Below are 15,637 nucleotides of genomic sequence, written 5' to 3' on the forward strand. Positions count from 1 at the left end.
AGCAGAAGTGTTCATCACTGATATACTGATTACATGGACACCAATGATTCAAATTAAAAAATTTACATGAAAAAATATGAACTATGTGTTTCTTTTTTTGAGTAGTTTATGTTTTAATGATAGGTATGCTACACACTCAACAGAATTGTGGACTGTTAAGATGGTCAACAATATGTTTGTATAATACAGCTCTTGTGTTTCATATCTGTTTTAATCTAGGCTGTTGTCCTGGATCCAGTGCCACTATGTGACGGTGCTTGGGGTGTTTATTTGTTTGGTGAAATGATTCATACTTACAAAGTAAGATATGTTAACAATGAAACATGTATTAAAAATGTAGTTCAGACATTTGTGGTGAATGCATACAGTATAATTCAACTTGTGGTACATGGTAAACTTTTGGAAGGTGGTACAAGGCTCTTGAAGTGGCTCCATTTATGCTGGAAGCAGAGCACAACAGGTGGTTGTATTGTCTTGTCCTCCAGAATTTCATTGTTCTCTCGTGAGTGGCTGTCCCTGTCAGGAAAGGTGATTGAATGCTCTTGTCATTCTCAATAAGCAAAAAATCAATAACATCATTAAATCTACACATTTATTCTCTGCACTTCAGTGTGTAACATCACTATCCACATACCACTTTAGTGTGGGAAATACTAAGCAAAAACAACAATGCCATGGGAATGCACCTCAAAGGTTGTTGTAAGCCTGAATACTATAATATTTTCTATATAAATACTAAGGCTGGTGATAGAGTACCAATACAATACAGGGTTTGAACAAAATATGATGTAATCATAAGGAAAAACATACATGTCAAAGTTCAGCTCTTTCTCAGAGACATTTACATAACTAAATGCTTCATGCATTTTAGAGAAAACACAAGATATGGTAACAATGAAGTTTTTTCATATTGCACAAGTAAGAACACACTGCTCCTATATTTCAATACATGTACTGCTCCTCAAACAGTTACAAATGTCAACATAGATAGTGACTTTACAAAAGTTGCTGTTATTGGCCATACAGAAAAAACATGCAGAACAAACTGGGGTGTTGGGATACATCAGGCTTCAGGTTCAATGGTCCAATGGTTGGTTTCTGAACATGAACTCATAAAAAAAATATGGTCCCAAGAAAATTACGTGCGGTCCAAGTATACACTGGTCAAATCAATGTCAGACATTATAATATTCCAAAAAGAGAACATATTGTTGAATTCCACATGTAACTATATATGTACCACAGTCCTAAATAACAATGGTTGAGTAATGGCCATGAATAGCTTTTGATTTTCAGTCAGGACAGCTAAAGCAGGAATTTTACTTTCCTAATCATGTTTGTGGTCAGTGCAATGGGAATGTTCAGATAAGAGAAATGCGGTGGGGGCAGGATGATTTGCATATGGCAGGGAGTCTATTATATGATTTTGAAACAATTTTGTAACAATGGAGGAGAGTTATTCCTTGAGACAACAACAATAACTAGACACATTTACAATCAAGGACACATTTCCTCTCCTACGTCTGGCACTAGCCAATGTATAACAACTGCTCGAAAACCTTTGAGCTTGGACAATAACAGCTTGACTCTCATAAATGGAAACACAGTTTTCCACCAATTTACCTGCTTAATATGGAGTCTGTATCATTTAACTATCCAAAGTTCTAAAAGGAACACAAGCCAACATGTGCCTTGGATGGAGGAATTCTAGGATATGCACAGTTTTTCATAACAGACACAGGTAAAACCCTTAATCAGCATTTCATACAGGTCAACACCGTCTGTCTGAATAATGACTGTCAAAGTTAACACAGCAGCTTTGAAGCGATACTGCTGTAAAAAGGACCTCATAGCAGAAATCATCCTCACATCCCTTAGATTTCAGAACAGGTGTTTAAAACGGGAATGTTGTAATGGATTAACAGATGGATGGGGTTAGCACTGTCACACCAAAAGCACGGAAAGCTCCGGTCATGAAAGCAGTATGTAAAAACATTTCCATTCTTAAAGGATATGAAAGGAATGAGAAAAGTGAACATTTAAGGTTGTTGTATCATTACATAAAATGTAATTCCTGTTAACAAACATCAAGTTCATTCAATGTTGTCATCTCAAACACAGCTGCTGTTGAAATATTCAATCGAGTGTTGAGGGAAGAACTGCCCCAGCAGACAAAGCTTCTTTTTCCATGCTTGCCAGTTGTCTGGAAGTACACACAATCAAAGGAATGTAACACATAAAACAGATTGTCACATAGCATATAAATTAAAAGTTTCAGGGCTGTTTTCAGATATTAGATGTTTGTGGGCTTAAAGCATGCACATATGGGTTTTGCTATTTACTTTTTTATTTTTTTCTACACAAAGAAATCAGTGGAAATAACTCTAGATTCTGCTGTCTGTTGTAAATTACGTCCCCATAATTCCCCCCCACTCCCCCGCGGGAACTTGTAACGGCAATAATTCCGTCTTATTCCTCTCATATTCACTGTAGATTTTGGGGGAATCACATCCAGTCAAAAGTGCTTTGTTGTCTGGTACGTGATGGCACTAACAGCTAGTGTCTTGTTAGTTTCTGATGCAACTAATTATCATGATATAACTAATTATCATGTGACCTGTCTTCATATTAATAATCTTCATAATGAATAAAAGGTCATAATCACTTATGCTAGTCTGTTCAAGACGCATAGACTTTCCACCCATATACTCTGCAGAATGTCTGGCTTCCATAAGTCACATGATCAATCGGGTGAGTTAAGTCAGCATCGTCGGGGAACTGTTAGTTGCTGAGCAACAACAAGAGGCTCAAACTGATGAATGCCAGTGACGTCCATCGTAGTTATGTCTCGTAGGTAGTGGTTGGCAAACACTGTGTTTGACTTCCAAAAGCAGCCCTCCATAATAGTTGATAGCGAGCAATTCCCACGTAGCGCTAGTGTAGAGGCCAAGGCTCTGACTGCCAGTATGTGGAATTGTCTATCCAGTTGACCTGGTAGTTGATTTTTCGCAATAAAATCCCATCGGAGACCCAGATGAGCTGTCTGCTGATGACTTGCATCAAAGCTTGTGTGGTTGAAGTCTAGAGTATGAATTTCTGACATTCGTGCAGCTGTAGCCAAGTCAAGTAAAAACAGCGTCATCTGAGTTAACAGATGAAATGAGGTCTGATCAAGCAGCTCGTACGCATCACTTGTGAGACGCTGGAGTATGATGTTTAGATCCTACAATGGAGCTCTAAATCTACGTTGTTGATCTTCCAACTTGAAGGAGTGTAGCAAGGCAAGTAACATGGCTACTTTAGTCAGCATGGTCCCCGTTTCCATGGTGACAGCTTAGCTGAGAGCTGTCAAGTATGCTGATAATGTAGAACCTTTCAGACCTCTGGAATGTCGTATCTGTGGATATGTTGCCTTCATTGCCATGAAGTCTTTCTTCTTGGCATATGTCCCAAACCGCTTCCACTTGTCATAATAAAGGGTGCGAGTGGAATTCCGTAAGGCAAAGGTAACTGCTTTCGCTGCTCTCGTCGAGTATCCTCTGTGTTTTAAACAGATTTAAAACACATAAAGTCTGAACACAGATGGGTTGCTGTGTGCCTGTGGGGATGGATGAGAAGATTTTCCCAATCTGGTATTTGTAGTGTTGGTTGTCCTAACTCCTCCATGACTGTTGGAAACCAATGTCTCGTTAGCCAGTAAGGCATGACCAAAGTCAGTTGTAGCCTCTTGGTCTGTTTTATTTTCTCTATGACTTTTGGTAGCAGCACTGGAAGGGGAAATGCAAATGCGTTTTAGTCCTTCCCATGGGATGCTGAGAGCGTCTGTTGCCAAGGCTAACGGATCTTGTACCAGTGATACAAAGGTTGTGGTCTGTTTGTGGAACCTTGTTGCAAATAAGTCTATTTGTGGTGATCCAAATGTCTGGCTGATTAATTAAAACACCTCTCAAAGCAGCATCCACTCTGTTGGTAATGAGCGAAGAGGACGAAATAAGGGGTATGCCATGATGTTGCAGACTCCTGGTATGTGACATGCTTTTATTTGGAGATTCAGACTGTCATTTGTTGACCATGTCGAAAAATTGAAAGAACAGGTGTAGTACAGATGGCGATCTCATTGACCCTTGCTTGTTTAAGTAGAAAGCCACTGTTGAGTTCTCTGTGTGGATTATCAGTAGCTTGTCTCTCAGTGTTGTAGACCAGTGCTGGATAGCACGAATCATCACTTTCATCTCCAACTGGTTGATGGGAAGAGTTCGATCTTCTGTCTTTCAGATTCCTGCTGCAACTCATTGTTTAGATGGGCACCACATCCTTGGAGAGACATAGAGATGGTTGTTGAATGCCGACTGTAACATATAAGTTCCTGCCCAGACATTTGACTGGAGAGTTCCCCATAGCGGATGTGGTTTCACGTTGTCCAGCATCGTAAACCGGTCAAGACTTGAAACCGTGACTCAGGAATTGCTGTCACAGACATAGTTGTATGCATCTTCTTCTGGTCATATCCTGAGAGGACGTGAGCAGGCTGAGTAGACATTGATGAAATACGTGTTAGAAAAAGGCACAAAACACAAATTTATATGACAATAATAAACACGTACAAGTCAAAAAACGCATACAACACAAATTTAGTTAGAACAACCAAAAGAATGAAAAACTTATCGCCCTATACAGGACCCCAGGTGCCATCAGCAGCCCTCGTCGGGCAATAGGGAGAGAGCGAAGTATCATGGCGGTCAGCTGAACATGTGGAGGGAAAGGGAGGTAATACATGGGTGAGTGTGATTTTACGTCCACTTCTTTTAGAAGGGAACTTCAAGGGATTTCAGGTGTTCCACTACCTTCGCCAGGAAGAGGAGAATAAACAATTAAGCATGAGCCATGATAATAAAAAATTAGGCCTTCAGCAACCCATGCTTGCCATAAAAGGCAACTGTGGTTGTCATAAAAAGTGACAAACAGAATCGGGTGGTCAGGCTTGCTGACTTGGTTGCCAGATGTCATTGGTTCCCAATTGCGCAGATCGATGCTTACGTTGTTGATCACTGGATTGTCTGGTCCAGACTTGATTATTTACAAACCGCCACCATATAGCTGGAATATTGCTGAGTGCAGCACAAAACTAAACTCACTCACTGTAATTTAATTCATTAATCCGATTGAAAATTTCATTCAATTATGATTCTAATAAGTGGTTAAAATAATAAACGAATCAGCTGGCAGACAAAAAACATTAGAATAACAGAGAATGGACATATTTATCATCAATGCCATACTTTGTCCCATTTTCTGTTATATTTATTGTCATGAGTCTATTACATGTCAACACTATGACACTCCGTGATTCACTAATTTCAAATAAACTGAACTGTTAACTAAATTTGTGGGTAACCTTGATTACTGTATTGTGGTAGAGATTTCTGAACATCGGTCACTCATTTCAAGCAAAGTTTCTTCCTTTCAGAAACTCATGAAGTGTATCGTATTACAGTACAATGAATCCGATTTGTTTGTCGACTATCAAGTCAGCGTTTGATGTATTGGGCATGCTCCAACGAGGCGAAATTGTACGATGAAGGAACTAAGCTCAAAGTTTAGTTCACCATCCGATGCAATTTCTGGTTGCAAATTGAGTCAGTGTGGGATGAATGTGGAGTCAGTACATTCGTGTCTAAGTCACGTCTGATGGCAGTTTGATAAGTGTCCAATGATAAGAGTCATCTGATGCTCATCTGATTGCCATCTGTGGTCAGCCCCATGGACCTGATAGCCGCCTGTCATCAGTTTGATTCTCCTTGGACGGGAACATGATGTTTAGCACCGTCCTTTTGCTATATAGCTATCAACTGTGACATCGGAAGGTAATCCCTCATTAACTCAACTGCCATCCAACACATATCACATAGCAAGCAGTGACATCTTATGTCCAATGGAATACTAAAGGAGAGTCAGCTGATACTCCGCAGAGGCTATGCTCTGGTGTACTTCTTAAACGACATCTGTCTTAACTCTCAAGAAAATGAAGAACGCTGTTGTATCTTCCTTTCTCAGTTCATTCATGTTGGGTCTTATCAACCTGGATTGCATATAACAGTCTTTCCAAGATCATATTACATAGTTACATTATATAATCAGAGATGTGATTTGTGAATCCCTGGGATGTGATTTGTAAATCATGGGGATGTGATTTGTAAATAGCTGGGATCAGTTGGAAACCACCAGTGAATATAGCAAACAGACGTCGGGCCACTAACAGTCTTTCATACAATTAATCTGCTCAATGCTGGATCTCTATTGGATTTACCGAAGAAGGGGCCCCAAAAAAGGATGTTGGGTGAAATTTCATTGGAACTCGTTGTAACGCTGACATTTTCACGAATTTGGGATCAGATGGACTTAAGATGAGGTTTGGATGGTCAATGGAATTGGGGTGTTAGGACCACCAAATCTCTCACTCAACTTCATGCCAAAGGTAACACTCTTCTTCACAGAGTACAGTATAGTCTGTTTGCAATGAAAATGTGCCAATGAATTTCATACTGAACAAAAAAATAGATCAAATAAACTGAAATTAAGATAGCAAAAAATTATTTGATAAAAGTTGTTTAACAGCCAACAATTTGAAACTATGATTGATTGTTAAACATGGTCAATTTAGTTTTGATGAAATTGCCATCATTATGGACAAATAGAATTTCAAAACAAGAACTTTAACAAAATATATCATACATAAGAAAGCATCAGTCAGTTCCATGTAGCTATCAAAATTGTTGGCTCAAGAAATTCAGAATGATCATCAGTCATCACAACATTTGGATGATTAAATGCTCTGTTCATAGTTATTGCACTAAGTCTTGCATTCGTGGTCAGAGACAATTGCTGAGGCATTTACACTGTGAAGTGATGACACTTTTTAAGGATGGTCAAATGGCATAATATTCCATCATTATCTTTTCACATGGAACTAATGCCACACAGACCTTTGCTTCTTCTGTACATAGGCCACTACAGCTTGTTTAGCTTGACTTGAGCTACTCTACCTATGAATGACCTGGTATGTCAATTGGCAAAAACGGAAGGTTGAATTAACTTCATTAAATAGGGGAGCAGAGAATGCTAAACATCAACCTTGTCTCAGTTGTTCTGACATGTTGATAATCAAATGACAAAGGTGGACTCCTTCATAATAACGGACCCTACCAGTTGTGACACAGTCAAGCAATGCATTAGTGTTCACTTGATGAGGTCAAACAGTGTATTGGGACCTTTCTCCATTTCTAATAAGGGCAAAGGATCACAATATTGTGTTGTTTGTCCTCCCAGCTCCAGCCCATGTACAAAGATTTTCAATGTTGAATGTCACTAGCTATTAAAGCCTGATCGTACCACTGTCAACAGATACCACATCGCCTCTGTAGCCTGCAGGGCATATTTAGTTTCTTAAATGCCAACAGGAAAATCTATTTTAAGCTGAAAATGTATGATTGTGTCATTGAACGGGGTTCAACATGATAACTTTGAAATGATTTTAACCATTCACAAATGGTTTCATAAACAACACAACGAACGTTTTTTTCAGTTTATTATAGTTTAGTAACAAAGGAAAAAATGATTCTTGTTTTGGAAAAGACATGTCCAGCATGGGACAAATAAAAACATGTTCTATAAGTGATCCATCCGCAATAGTGGAGAGTTATCAAGACATATACCCTGGAGATATTGAGGATGTAAGTGATCTAACTTAGAAAGTTATATGCATTTACAGTTTTATGGTATACTTCGTCTGCTGACATACTTTTGACAATGTAACATCAATGGATGGATTGATCAAAGAATTGATAATAGATTCATAGAAATACAGATGAGAGATGCCTAAAGACAAAAGTCATTAGATCGCAATCGATGAAATTACTTACCTTCTAAGTTTGGTAACCTTTGCTTTCAGTTCCTTGTCAAATTCACGAATCTTTGTAATCTCTGCCCAAGCTTCTTCTTCTGGTTTTTGGTTGACTTGGCACCTCAAATACAAGCCACTCCACAAGGACTATAGAGAAACAATGAGGGTGGGCTCACAACACCAGTTAAATATGAACTAACAAAGACCTTGCATTACACAACAGAGGTATCCAAAATCCTATGATGTCCTGAAAAATCCCAAAATATGGTCAGAGCTATCTTAATAACAAAAAATTAATCATTATCATATCTGACCTTGCCTGATAGTGAGTTTTATTTTTTTGCTGCTTTTAGCAATATTCCAGCAAAATTATGATGAAAGACACAGGAATTTGGCTTTGAACATTGTACCCATGTGGGTAATCGAACCTGGGTCTTCAGCTTGATCGGCAAATGCTTTAACCACAAGGCTACCCCACTGCTCAACATTACCTGATACCTGATACTTTAAGCATTATCTATATGCATGTTTAATCCTCACCAGCTAACCATGATCTATGAAGATTTCAATATGACACAGGCACACATTCTTCAACCAAACTAAGCAGACAAGAACAGTGGTAGAAACTGATCAGTTACCTGGAAATACACCTGATGTTACAGAGCAGAATAGGCAGTGTAACAGACCCATGTAGGGATTGGATATGATGGATATGACAAACTAACCAGTACTGACACCTGTTCAGATGATAAGATGATTACAGGTTCAAAGTCCTTGACATTGACATATTGGACAGAAAGTTGTCACACAGAATCATACCCTTGCAGTTTGCTAGGATTGAAGATCAACACACTCCATACAAGCCCACAATTGCTAACATTCTTCCATAGAGGAGAAATGTCTTAACGTCATAGTTCTGACTGCCCCTTCCATGAAGATAAAGTCAATGTCATTTCATTACATGTCCAACACTGTCCTTGTAGTAGTAGCTGCTGGTGGATGTTTCTCAGCCTTTGTCGCATGTGTTCTCATTGCACACATTATACTGTTTTGCAAGGAGAAAAGGGCAACATCATATCATGTGAGCAGAAGGTAAAGGTATGGATGAAAAAGTGTGGCTGAGACTATGTTTAACAGTTGCTTGCATGCCTGGGATATCAGTATACATATTGATGATCTTTATCCAGCATGTCTAATACACATCGCAGACTGACAAAATATTTCATATACACCAATTCATCAAAGTCATGATTCATAATGCATGGCAAACAGATAACAACTCTAGCTCCCATGACTTTCAGTCTGATTAAAGTTTGAAGAAAGTGATTGTCAACATTATTCTACAGCTATGTATGTAATTAGTACAGCATCTGTCTTTATTGTCACCACACGCACTCACCCACTCAGATACCATATGTTCAGTGACAACACTATTAATCCATTTTCATCCAATGAGCTGGTCATCTTGACAATGAGTACTTGAAGTAAATACAATACATGTCACTATGACATACTTTCCAAGGTCTTGCTCATCTGCTGATATCATTCAATCTATTTATTGCAGCTACAAAGGCTTTGCAATGGTGAATAACCTGACTTTACTGGGTGGAACATAACATACCAGACTTTGTGGTGCTACAGATGGCCAGATGACAGATGGATTCGGGTCATACATTGGATTGAGATATTGTTGCAGAATCTCAGGTCGGTTGATGAAGGACCTACAAGAAAGAATGAGGAAATCTGTGCTATTTGCCTTGTGATTGTCTCCCAAGTCTGTCCCTGCTTGAACACTACAGCCCACTTCTCTAAAATTACCTCTTCAAAAGTGGCACAGACACAAGATGTTTGGAAAAAGTGAGGTTTTCCCTCCTTTGTCCAAGCCGCTGATGTCAGCATACATTTCACTCTGGGTAAACACAGAACAAGATTCATGGCTGACCAGTGTCCTCTTGTGTGTGGCCACTAACATGAACTCTGATACAAGTGACCACAGGTGATGAATCAAGTTGGGCCAGCCATCAGATATATCATGTCTAGTACTGTAACCCAGTGATTTCCTACTGAGCTACATACAACATATGTCATATTTGGGATTTCACTTTCTTAGTAAAGTACAAATTCTAGTACTTTTCGGGGTTAAGTCCCGTCCGGGATTTGAACCCGCACCCTCAGAGTCCCCTATTATCACCCTCACTCAAAAACAGCCACCTAGCCCACTCACCACTTCGACTTCCACAAAATGGCAGTTGGACAACTGGTAGTCTACACTCCAAAATTTACACTTATCAGTGGTACACAAAGTACAGAAAGGGGTACGGGAACAACAAGGGATTCAAGTGTTCAAGTGAACCGCTACAGCTCAGTCCAATGTTCAGTCAACATTACAGAGAATTTGTCATACCATAGAGAGACAGTCCTTGTTGTTAAATGGTGAGCAGCTCTCTCCTTTTCATTGTTGCAAAGGAATGTCCCTGAAATGGAAAACATTCTGTTGAATGAACAAACCAGACTTCCCTTGGGGCACGTGCTGTACAATTACCATCATGTCATGTTCTTGCCCATAGAACTGGATATTTGATCCCAAAAAAGTGAATTATCATTGGAGAAAGAACAGTTTTTACATGATATGATTTACCACACAATATATCAAAGCCAACACATATTTGTCCATGTTTTTGTGTACATTTGTGAAATTAGTAATAACTAACTCACAAGTGTAACTCACAATTTACTTCAGTCAACTGTTTTAAACTAGATTACACAAAATATTCCATTCTGTTTAAAGGTACTGTCTACACATGACCTGATGTATTATATAACAAATTCATAATGCTGAAAAGAGTTCCATAAATGATGAAATTCAGTGAAGAATGGTGACTGCTTAACAAAACATACTTTTCAGCAATTTGATGCAGGATCCTCATGCACTACATCTGCTGTTGTATCCCCGAAAGTAGTGGAAAAATTCATCTTTGATGTAAACACAGACATGTACAAAACATATAGCTTTCAGTGCTTTCAGTGAGTCTAAACTTTTGATGGGCAGTATACCTACCTCTTATCATCTTATGCATGCTTGCCTTACTTTCTGAAAGTCAAGATCAAAACCTTGCTAAACTACGAGGGTTGGCTGAAAAGTTATAAGCCTCACTGTGAAAAAAAGTTACAAAGTCCACGTTTGTAATTTATTTTTCTACATAGTCCCCTTCCAAGTTCACACACTTTTGCCAGCGATGCTGCAAGGCCCGAATCCTGGTCAGGAAGAAATCTTCTTCAGCTACCCTAAAAAAATCAGTCACAGCGGAAATGATGTCATCATTACTTGCAAAATGGCGACCGGCAAGTTCCTTTTTCATTTTGGGGAACAGGTGGAAGTCAGAAGGAGCCAAATCAGGTGAATAAGGAGGATGGTCAATGAGTTCAAAGCCACAATCGCGGATTGTTGACATGGCCACCACCAATTTGTGAACAGGCGCATTGTCTTGGTGGAAGAGGACACCTTTAGCGATCATCCCTCGTAGTTTGGCTTTGATTGCTTCTCGCAACTGGTTCAGTAGATCAGCATAGTATCTGCCGTTGATAGTTTGATCTTTTTCAAGATAATCAATGAGCAGAATACCCCTGGAATCCCAAAAGACTGATGCCATCACCTTTCCAGCTGAAGGAACAGACTTAGCTTTCTTTGGAGCTGGTGAATCAGGATGCTTCCACTGTTTTGACTGCAGTTTTGTTTCTGGTTGAAAGTGATGTATCCAGGTCTCATCCATGGTTACAAATCGTGCCACAAAATCATCGGGATCTGCTTCAAAACGACGCAAATTGTCAAGGGATGTCTGGAACCTGACACGTTTCTGTTCTGCTGTCAAGAGCTTTGGCACCCATCTTGCAGAAACTTTAGTCATTCCTAATTCGTTGGTGATAATATGCTCAACCCTCTCATGAGAGATGCCCACTACACTAGCAATATGTCGAGTAGTCAATCGTCGATCATCCATCAACATATCGAGCACTCGCGTGATGTTTTCTGGAGTGGTTGCTGTTGAAGGCCTTCCTGAGCGTGTGTCTGCCACGCTTAAATTCTGCAGCCTACTTCTTTACTGTGGAAAATGAAGGAGCATCATCCCCTAGAGTGGAGACCATGTCAGCATGTATCTGTGTTGGAGACATCCCTTTCTTTTGCAAGTACTTGATGACTGCCCTGTATTCAGTTTTGTCCATTTCTGATGATTTCAGAGGGTAGGTTTACCAAAAGAGCTGTAGTTGAGATAAAACTATTAGTACGTTTGTAGTTCTTGTGTCTATGATTCACTAAATGATTGTCCTCATTGTCCACCTGTCTCTACTTGGTGGGGAAAAAACACTCAGGCTGAGAACTTTGCTCTAAAGGAAGAGAACAAATGCCTTGTACCTTAGTGAGTAGAAGGATGCCTCTGCTGTTGTGCAACCATAACAACATCCTCGACACATCTGGACGGTAGTGGCCGGTGAAAACAGTGTTAGACTTCCAAAAACATGCTCTCCATAAGCGTAGGAATTCAACAGATGGGTTAATCGCTTTCGGATGAGGTAACCTGTCTGCCTCATAGGCATTGAGGGTTGTCATCCATATCCAGAGAGCCACAGTATTCCTGATGACCTCTCCCTTTGAGTCTGCTGACAGTGGGATGAAGAAACGTTTCCTTGCCTTCCATCTGGCAGATGACCTAGAAATGTACTCTAAACTGTTACTGGACAAACGGAGAGTTACTCTGCCATTTCATCTCCTACCACAGAGGAAAGTAGTGGGATGGTGAATCTCTGATCTGGCTGACCACAAAGTCATATAAAAGACCTAAATAGGCAGACCTAAATAGGCAGACCCATGAGACTGCTCAAGGTGGGTTTTCTTGTTGTCAAGGGCGTGAATCTCAGCTGTGGCCAATGCTAAAAGAAAGACTGTCTTTCTAGATAACTGGTCAAAAGACGCCTGAGGTAAAGGTTCATACAGGGCACCTCGTAAGTGTTGCAGAACAACACTGAGGTCCCAAGCCGGTGAACGAAACTTTACCTTGCATTGAAGAGAATCAACAAAATCAAGCTTGAAAGCTTTCAACAAAGCCTGCAGCTCATTTGTTTTCACTGCCAAACAGAATTGATGGGCTCGTTGGATAATACGAGAATTCCTAAATCAGGGATGAAAATGGGTATGAGTGAAAAAAGAGGAAAATGGGATGGAGTCATGTTAACTGAAACATATGTCATGAATGACACCAGTGCCACAGAATTCTGTGGATTTGCGGAAAATTCTCATTCCTGACAGATGACGAAGAAATTCCGCAAGAAAATGAGGCGAGGTTGACAATATCGATAAGAATGGGATGAACAAACCTGTTCAATAGTGAGCCATTGCAACAAGTCCCCTTGTTGAAATCTAATGGACTTGGGAGATGATTCTTGATGCACTATCCAAATAACCGTTTTTCTTCAAGGTCCTGTGCAGATGACACAAACACAAAGACTGAACTTCAGTGTGGGTGAAGTTGCCTGCTGTGAGGGTGTCGCAAAAGATTTCTACACCTGGGCAGACAAACTGGATTTGGGTTGGAAAGACGCTTTAGCTCAGGGAACCAACCCCTTGAAGGCCCACGGTGATTTGCCTTATTTTTGTAATGACCTCTGTTAGTAGCAAAGGAAGAGGGAAGAGATAGGCATTGAGATTTTCCCAAGATAGGGAAAGGGCATCCACTATCCACACTGCTCTGGAACAGAAGACACATACACAAGAAGTTGATTTTCTGGCTTGTGATGAACAAGTCTAACATGGGTCTGTAATGGGACTGGCAAGCAAGATTGAAAACATCCACATGAAGCATCCATTTTGTGGGTGATGGTTTGCCAGGTTTGGAGAGAGCATTCTTGTTCCAACTGTGATCCAGAATCTCAAATAACTGGAACGTCTGATTGAGAAGACAATATGAGCCAGTCATTCTTGATTGCATATGATCCAAACCACTGTTGCATTGTCCGATATGCAGTGTGTGTGTGTGTGTGTGTGTGTGTGTGTGTGTGTGTGTGAGTGAGTGAGTGAGAAAGAGAGAGAGAGTGAGAGTGAGTGCATCTGAGAAGGGCTCCCGAAGTGACTTCTAATTTATCAGCAACCCCAAATGAACGAAACAGTTGGAGCTTGTACTCATTCTGTCTGATTTGATGATCCCAGTGATTCATGAGGCAGTTGTCTATGTAAGGACTGAATTCTATCCCCTGCAGAAGAAGGATATGAGTAATTGGAGCTGTGATTACACAATGCCATTTAGAAAGTGGTCAAATGCAACATATGTCATATTTGGGATTTCACTTTCTTAGTAAAGTACAAATTCTATTACTTTTTCGGTTGAGTCCCATCCGGGATTCGAACCCGCATCCTCAGAGTCAGGCACCTAATCGCCAGCACACAAAGTCAGCCGCCTAGCCTGCTCAGCCACCGCGACTTCCACAAAAATGAAAGTTGGACAACTGGTAGTTTAGACTGCGTACTTTGTGTACCCCTCTGATAAGTGTAAACTGGCATGACTCCCATGGCCGAAAGCTATGATTACACAATGCCATTTAGAAAGTGGTCAAATATGTCATATTTGGGATTTCACTTTCTTAGTAAAGTACAAATTCTAGTAAATATGACATATGTTGCATTCGGAGCTGTGATGTGTGTGAGCAGCTATAGGGCTGAATAAATTACGAACAGGAGCACCAACCACTGGAAATGCTGGCCATTTAAGTAAACATGGAGGTACTTCCTGAATGACACGAATATTGGTACTAGCAGGTACAAATCCTGTATATCTAGGCTGACAAGCCAATCTCCAAGTGAGATCTAGGAACGAAGCTGGCCAAATAAAATCATTTGTACACGAGGAGGATCTAGCAGGTAAAGATTGTAAAGCAGGACCATAACATGGATCATTCTGTTTTTGTCAGTGGTTTTCTCGGGGATGAGGAAGGTCAGCAAGTAAAACCCTGGATTGTCGTTGGGTTCCTGCACAAGCTTGATGGCCCACTTGTTGAGCAAAATCTGGATGTTTTCTGCTATTTGCTGATGTTGGGCCAAGGAGTAAATGCTTGCCTTGGCAGGATGGACAGAGGCAGCTGTCTGCTCGAGTGAAGTTGGTACACTAGTTTCAGTAAGTTTACAACAAAAGGATCCTCCAGGAATGTCACATTGGGACAGAAGATCCCCAGTCTACAGCCTATATGTGTGGGATGGATTTGGACAACTGGGGGTGGCAGGTAACAGTTGTGAATGTCTGATGTCTCAATGGCATTCATCATGCAGTTTGGTGACAGCTGTGGATTGTCCCTCTTGCTGGAGTCACCAGAGGTAGATCATCCCAGTCTAAGTAAACTTATCCTCAGTACTTTTTGTTACACTCTACAATTGAGTCGAACAAAACCTTATGGAAGGTTGCGTCACATAACCTTTGAGATTGACCAATCAGAACACAGCTTACCAAATCGCGAAAGTGGACATTTCCTCATAGCTTTTTAACGTTTTATCTCGAAAAGGTTTGTACCCAAATGATTCAGAATGCTATTTAGCGTACGCTCACTTCCGGGTGGTACACAGGGCGTACGTACAACCATGACAACGGTGAGTAGAGTACAGTAAAATAGTGTTTTTGGCAATATTCAAGGATGTTATCTTGTGGAAATATTAGGTAAGGGTAACCGTGTCAACAGAAACCCCAAAGTGTATATACT

General features: G+C 40.3%; 1 protein-coding gene across 2 annotated transcripts in view; it reads right to left on the reverse strand.

Moving 5' to 3' along the window:
- Positions 1 to 570: 570 nt before the first annotated feature.
- Positions 571 to 15,637, reverse strand: part of LOC137278159 (myotubularin-related protein 9-like) — a 71,137-nt gene continuing 56,070 nt past the window's right edge. For both annotated transcript variants that reach the window (XM_067810332.1, XM_067810333.1), the window contains exons 12-15: positions 10,305 to 10,374; positions 9,522 to 9,621; positions 7,920 to 8,047; positions 571 to 2,203 (exon numbers count right to left, since the gene is read on the reverse strand). In XM_067810332.1, the coding sequence (XP_067666433.1) occupies positions 2,137 to 2,203; positions 7,920 to 8,047; positions 9,522 to 9,621; positions 10,305 to 10,374 (365 nt within the window). In that variant the 3' untranslated portion in view covers positions 571 to 2,136. The remainder of the gene's footprint in view (positions 2,204 to 7,919; positions 8,048 to 9,521; positions 9,622 to 10,304; positions 10,375 to 15,637) is intronic.

This window comes from Haliotis asinina, chromosome 3 (genome assembly GCF_037392515.1).
Source record: "Haliotis asinina isolate JCU_RB_2024 chromosome 3, JCU_Hal_asi_v2, whole genome shotgun sequence".
NCBI classification, from domain to species: Eukaryota; Metazoa; Mollusca; class Gastropoda; order Lepetellida; family Haliotidae; genus Haliotis; species Haliotis asinina.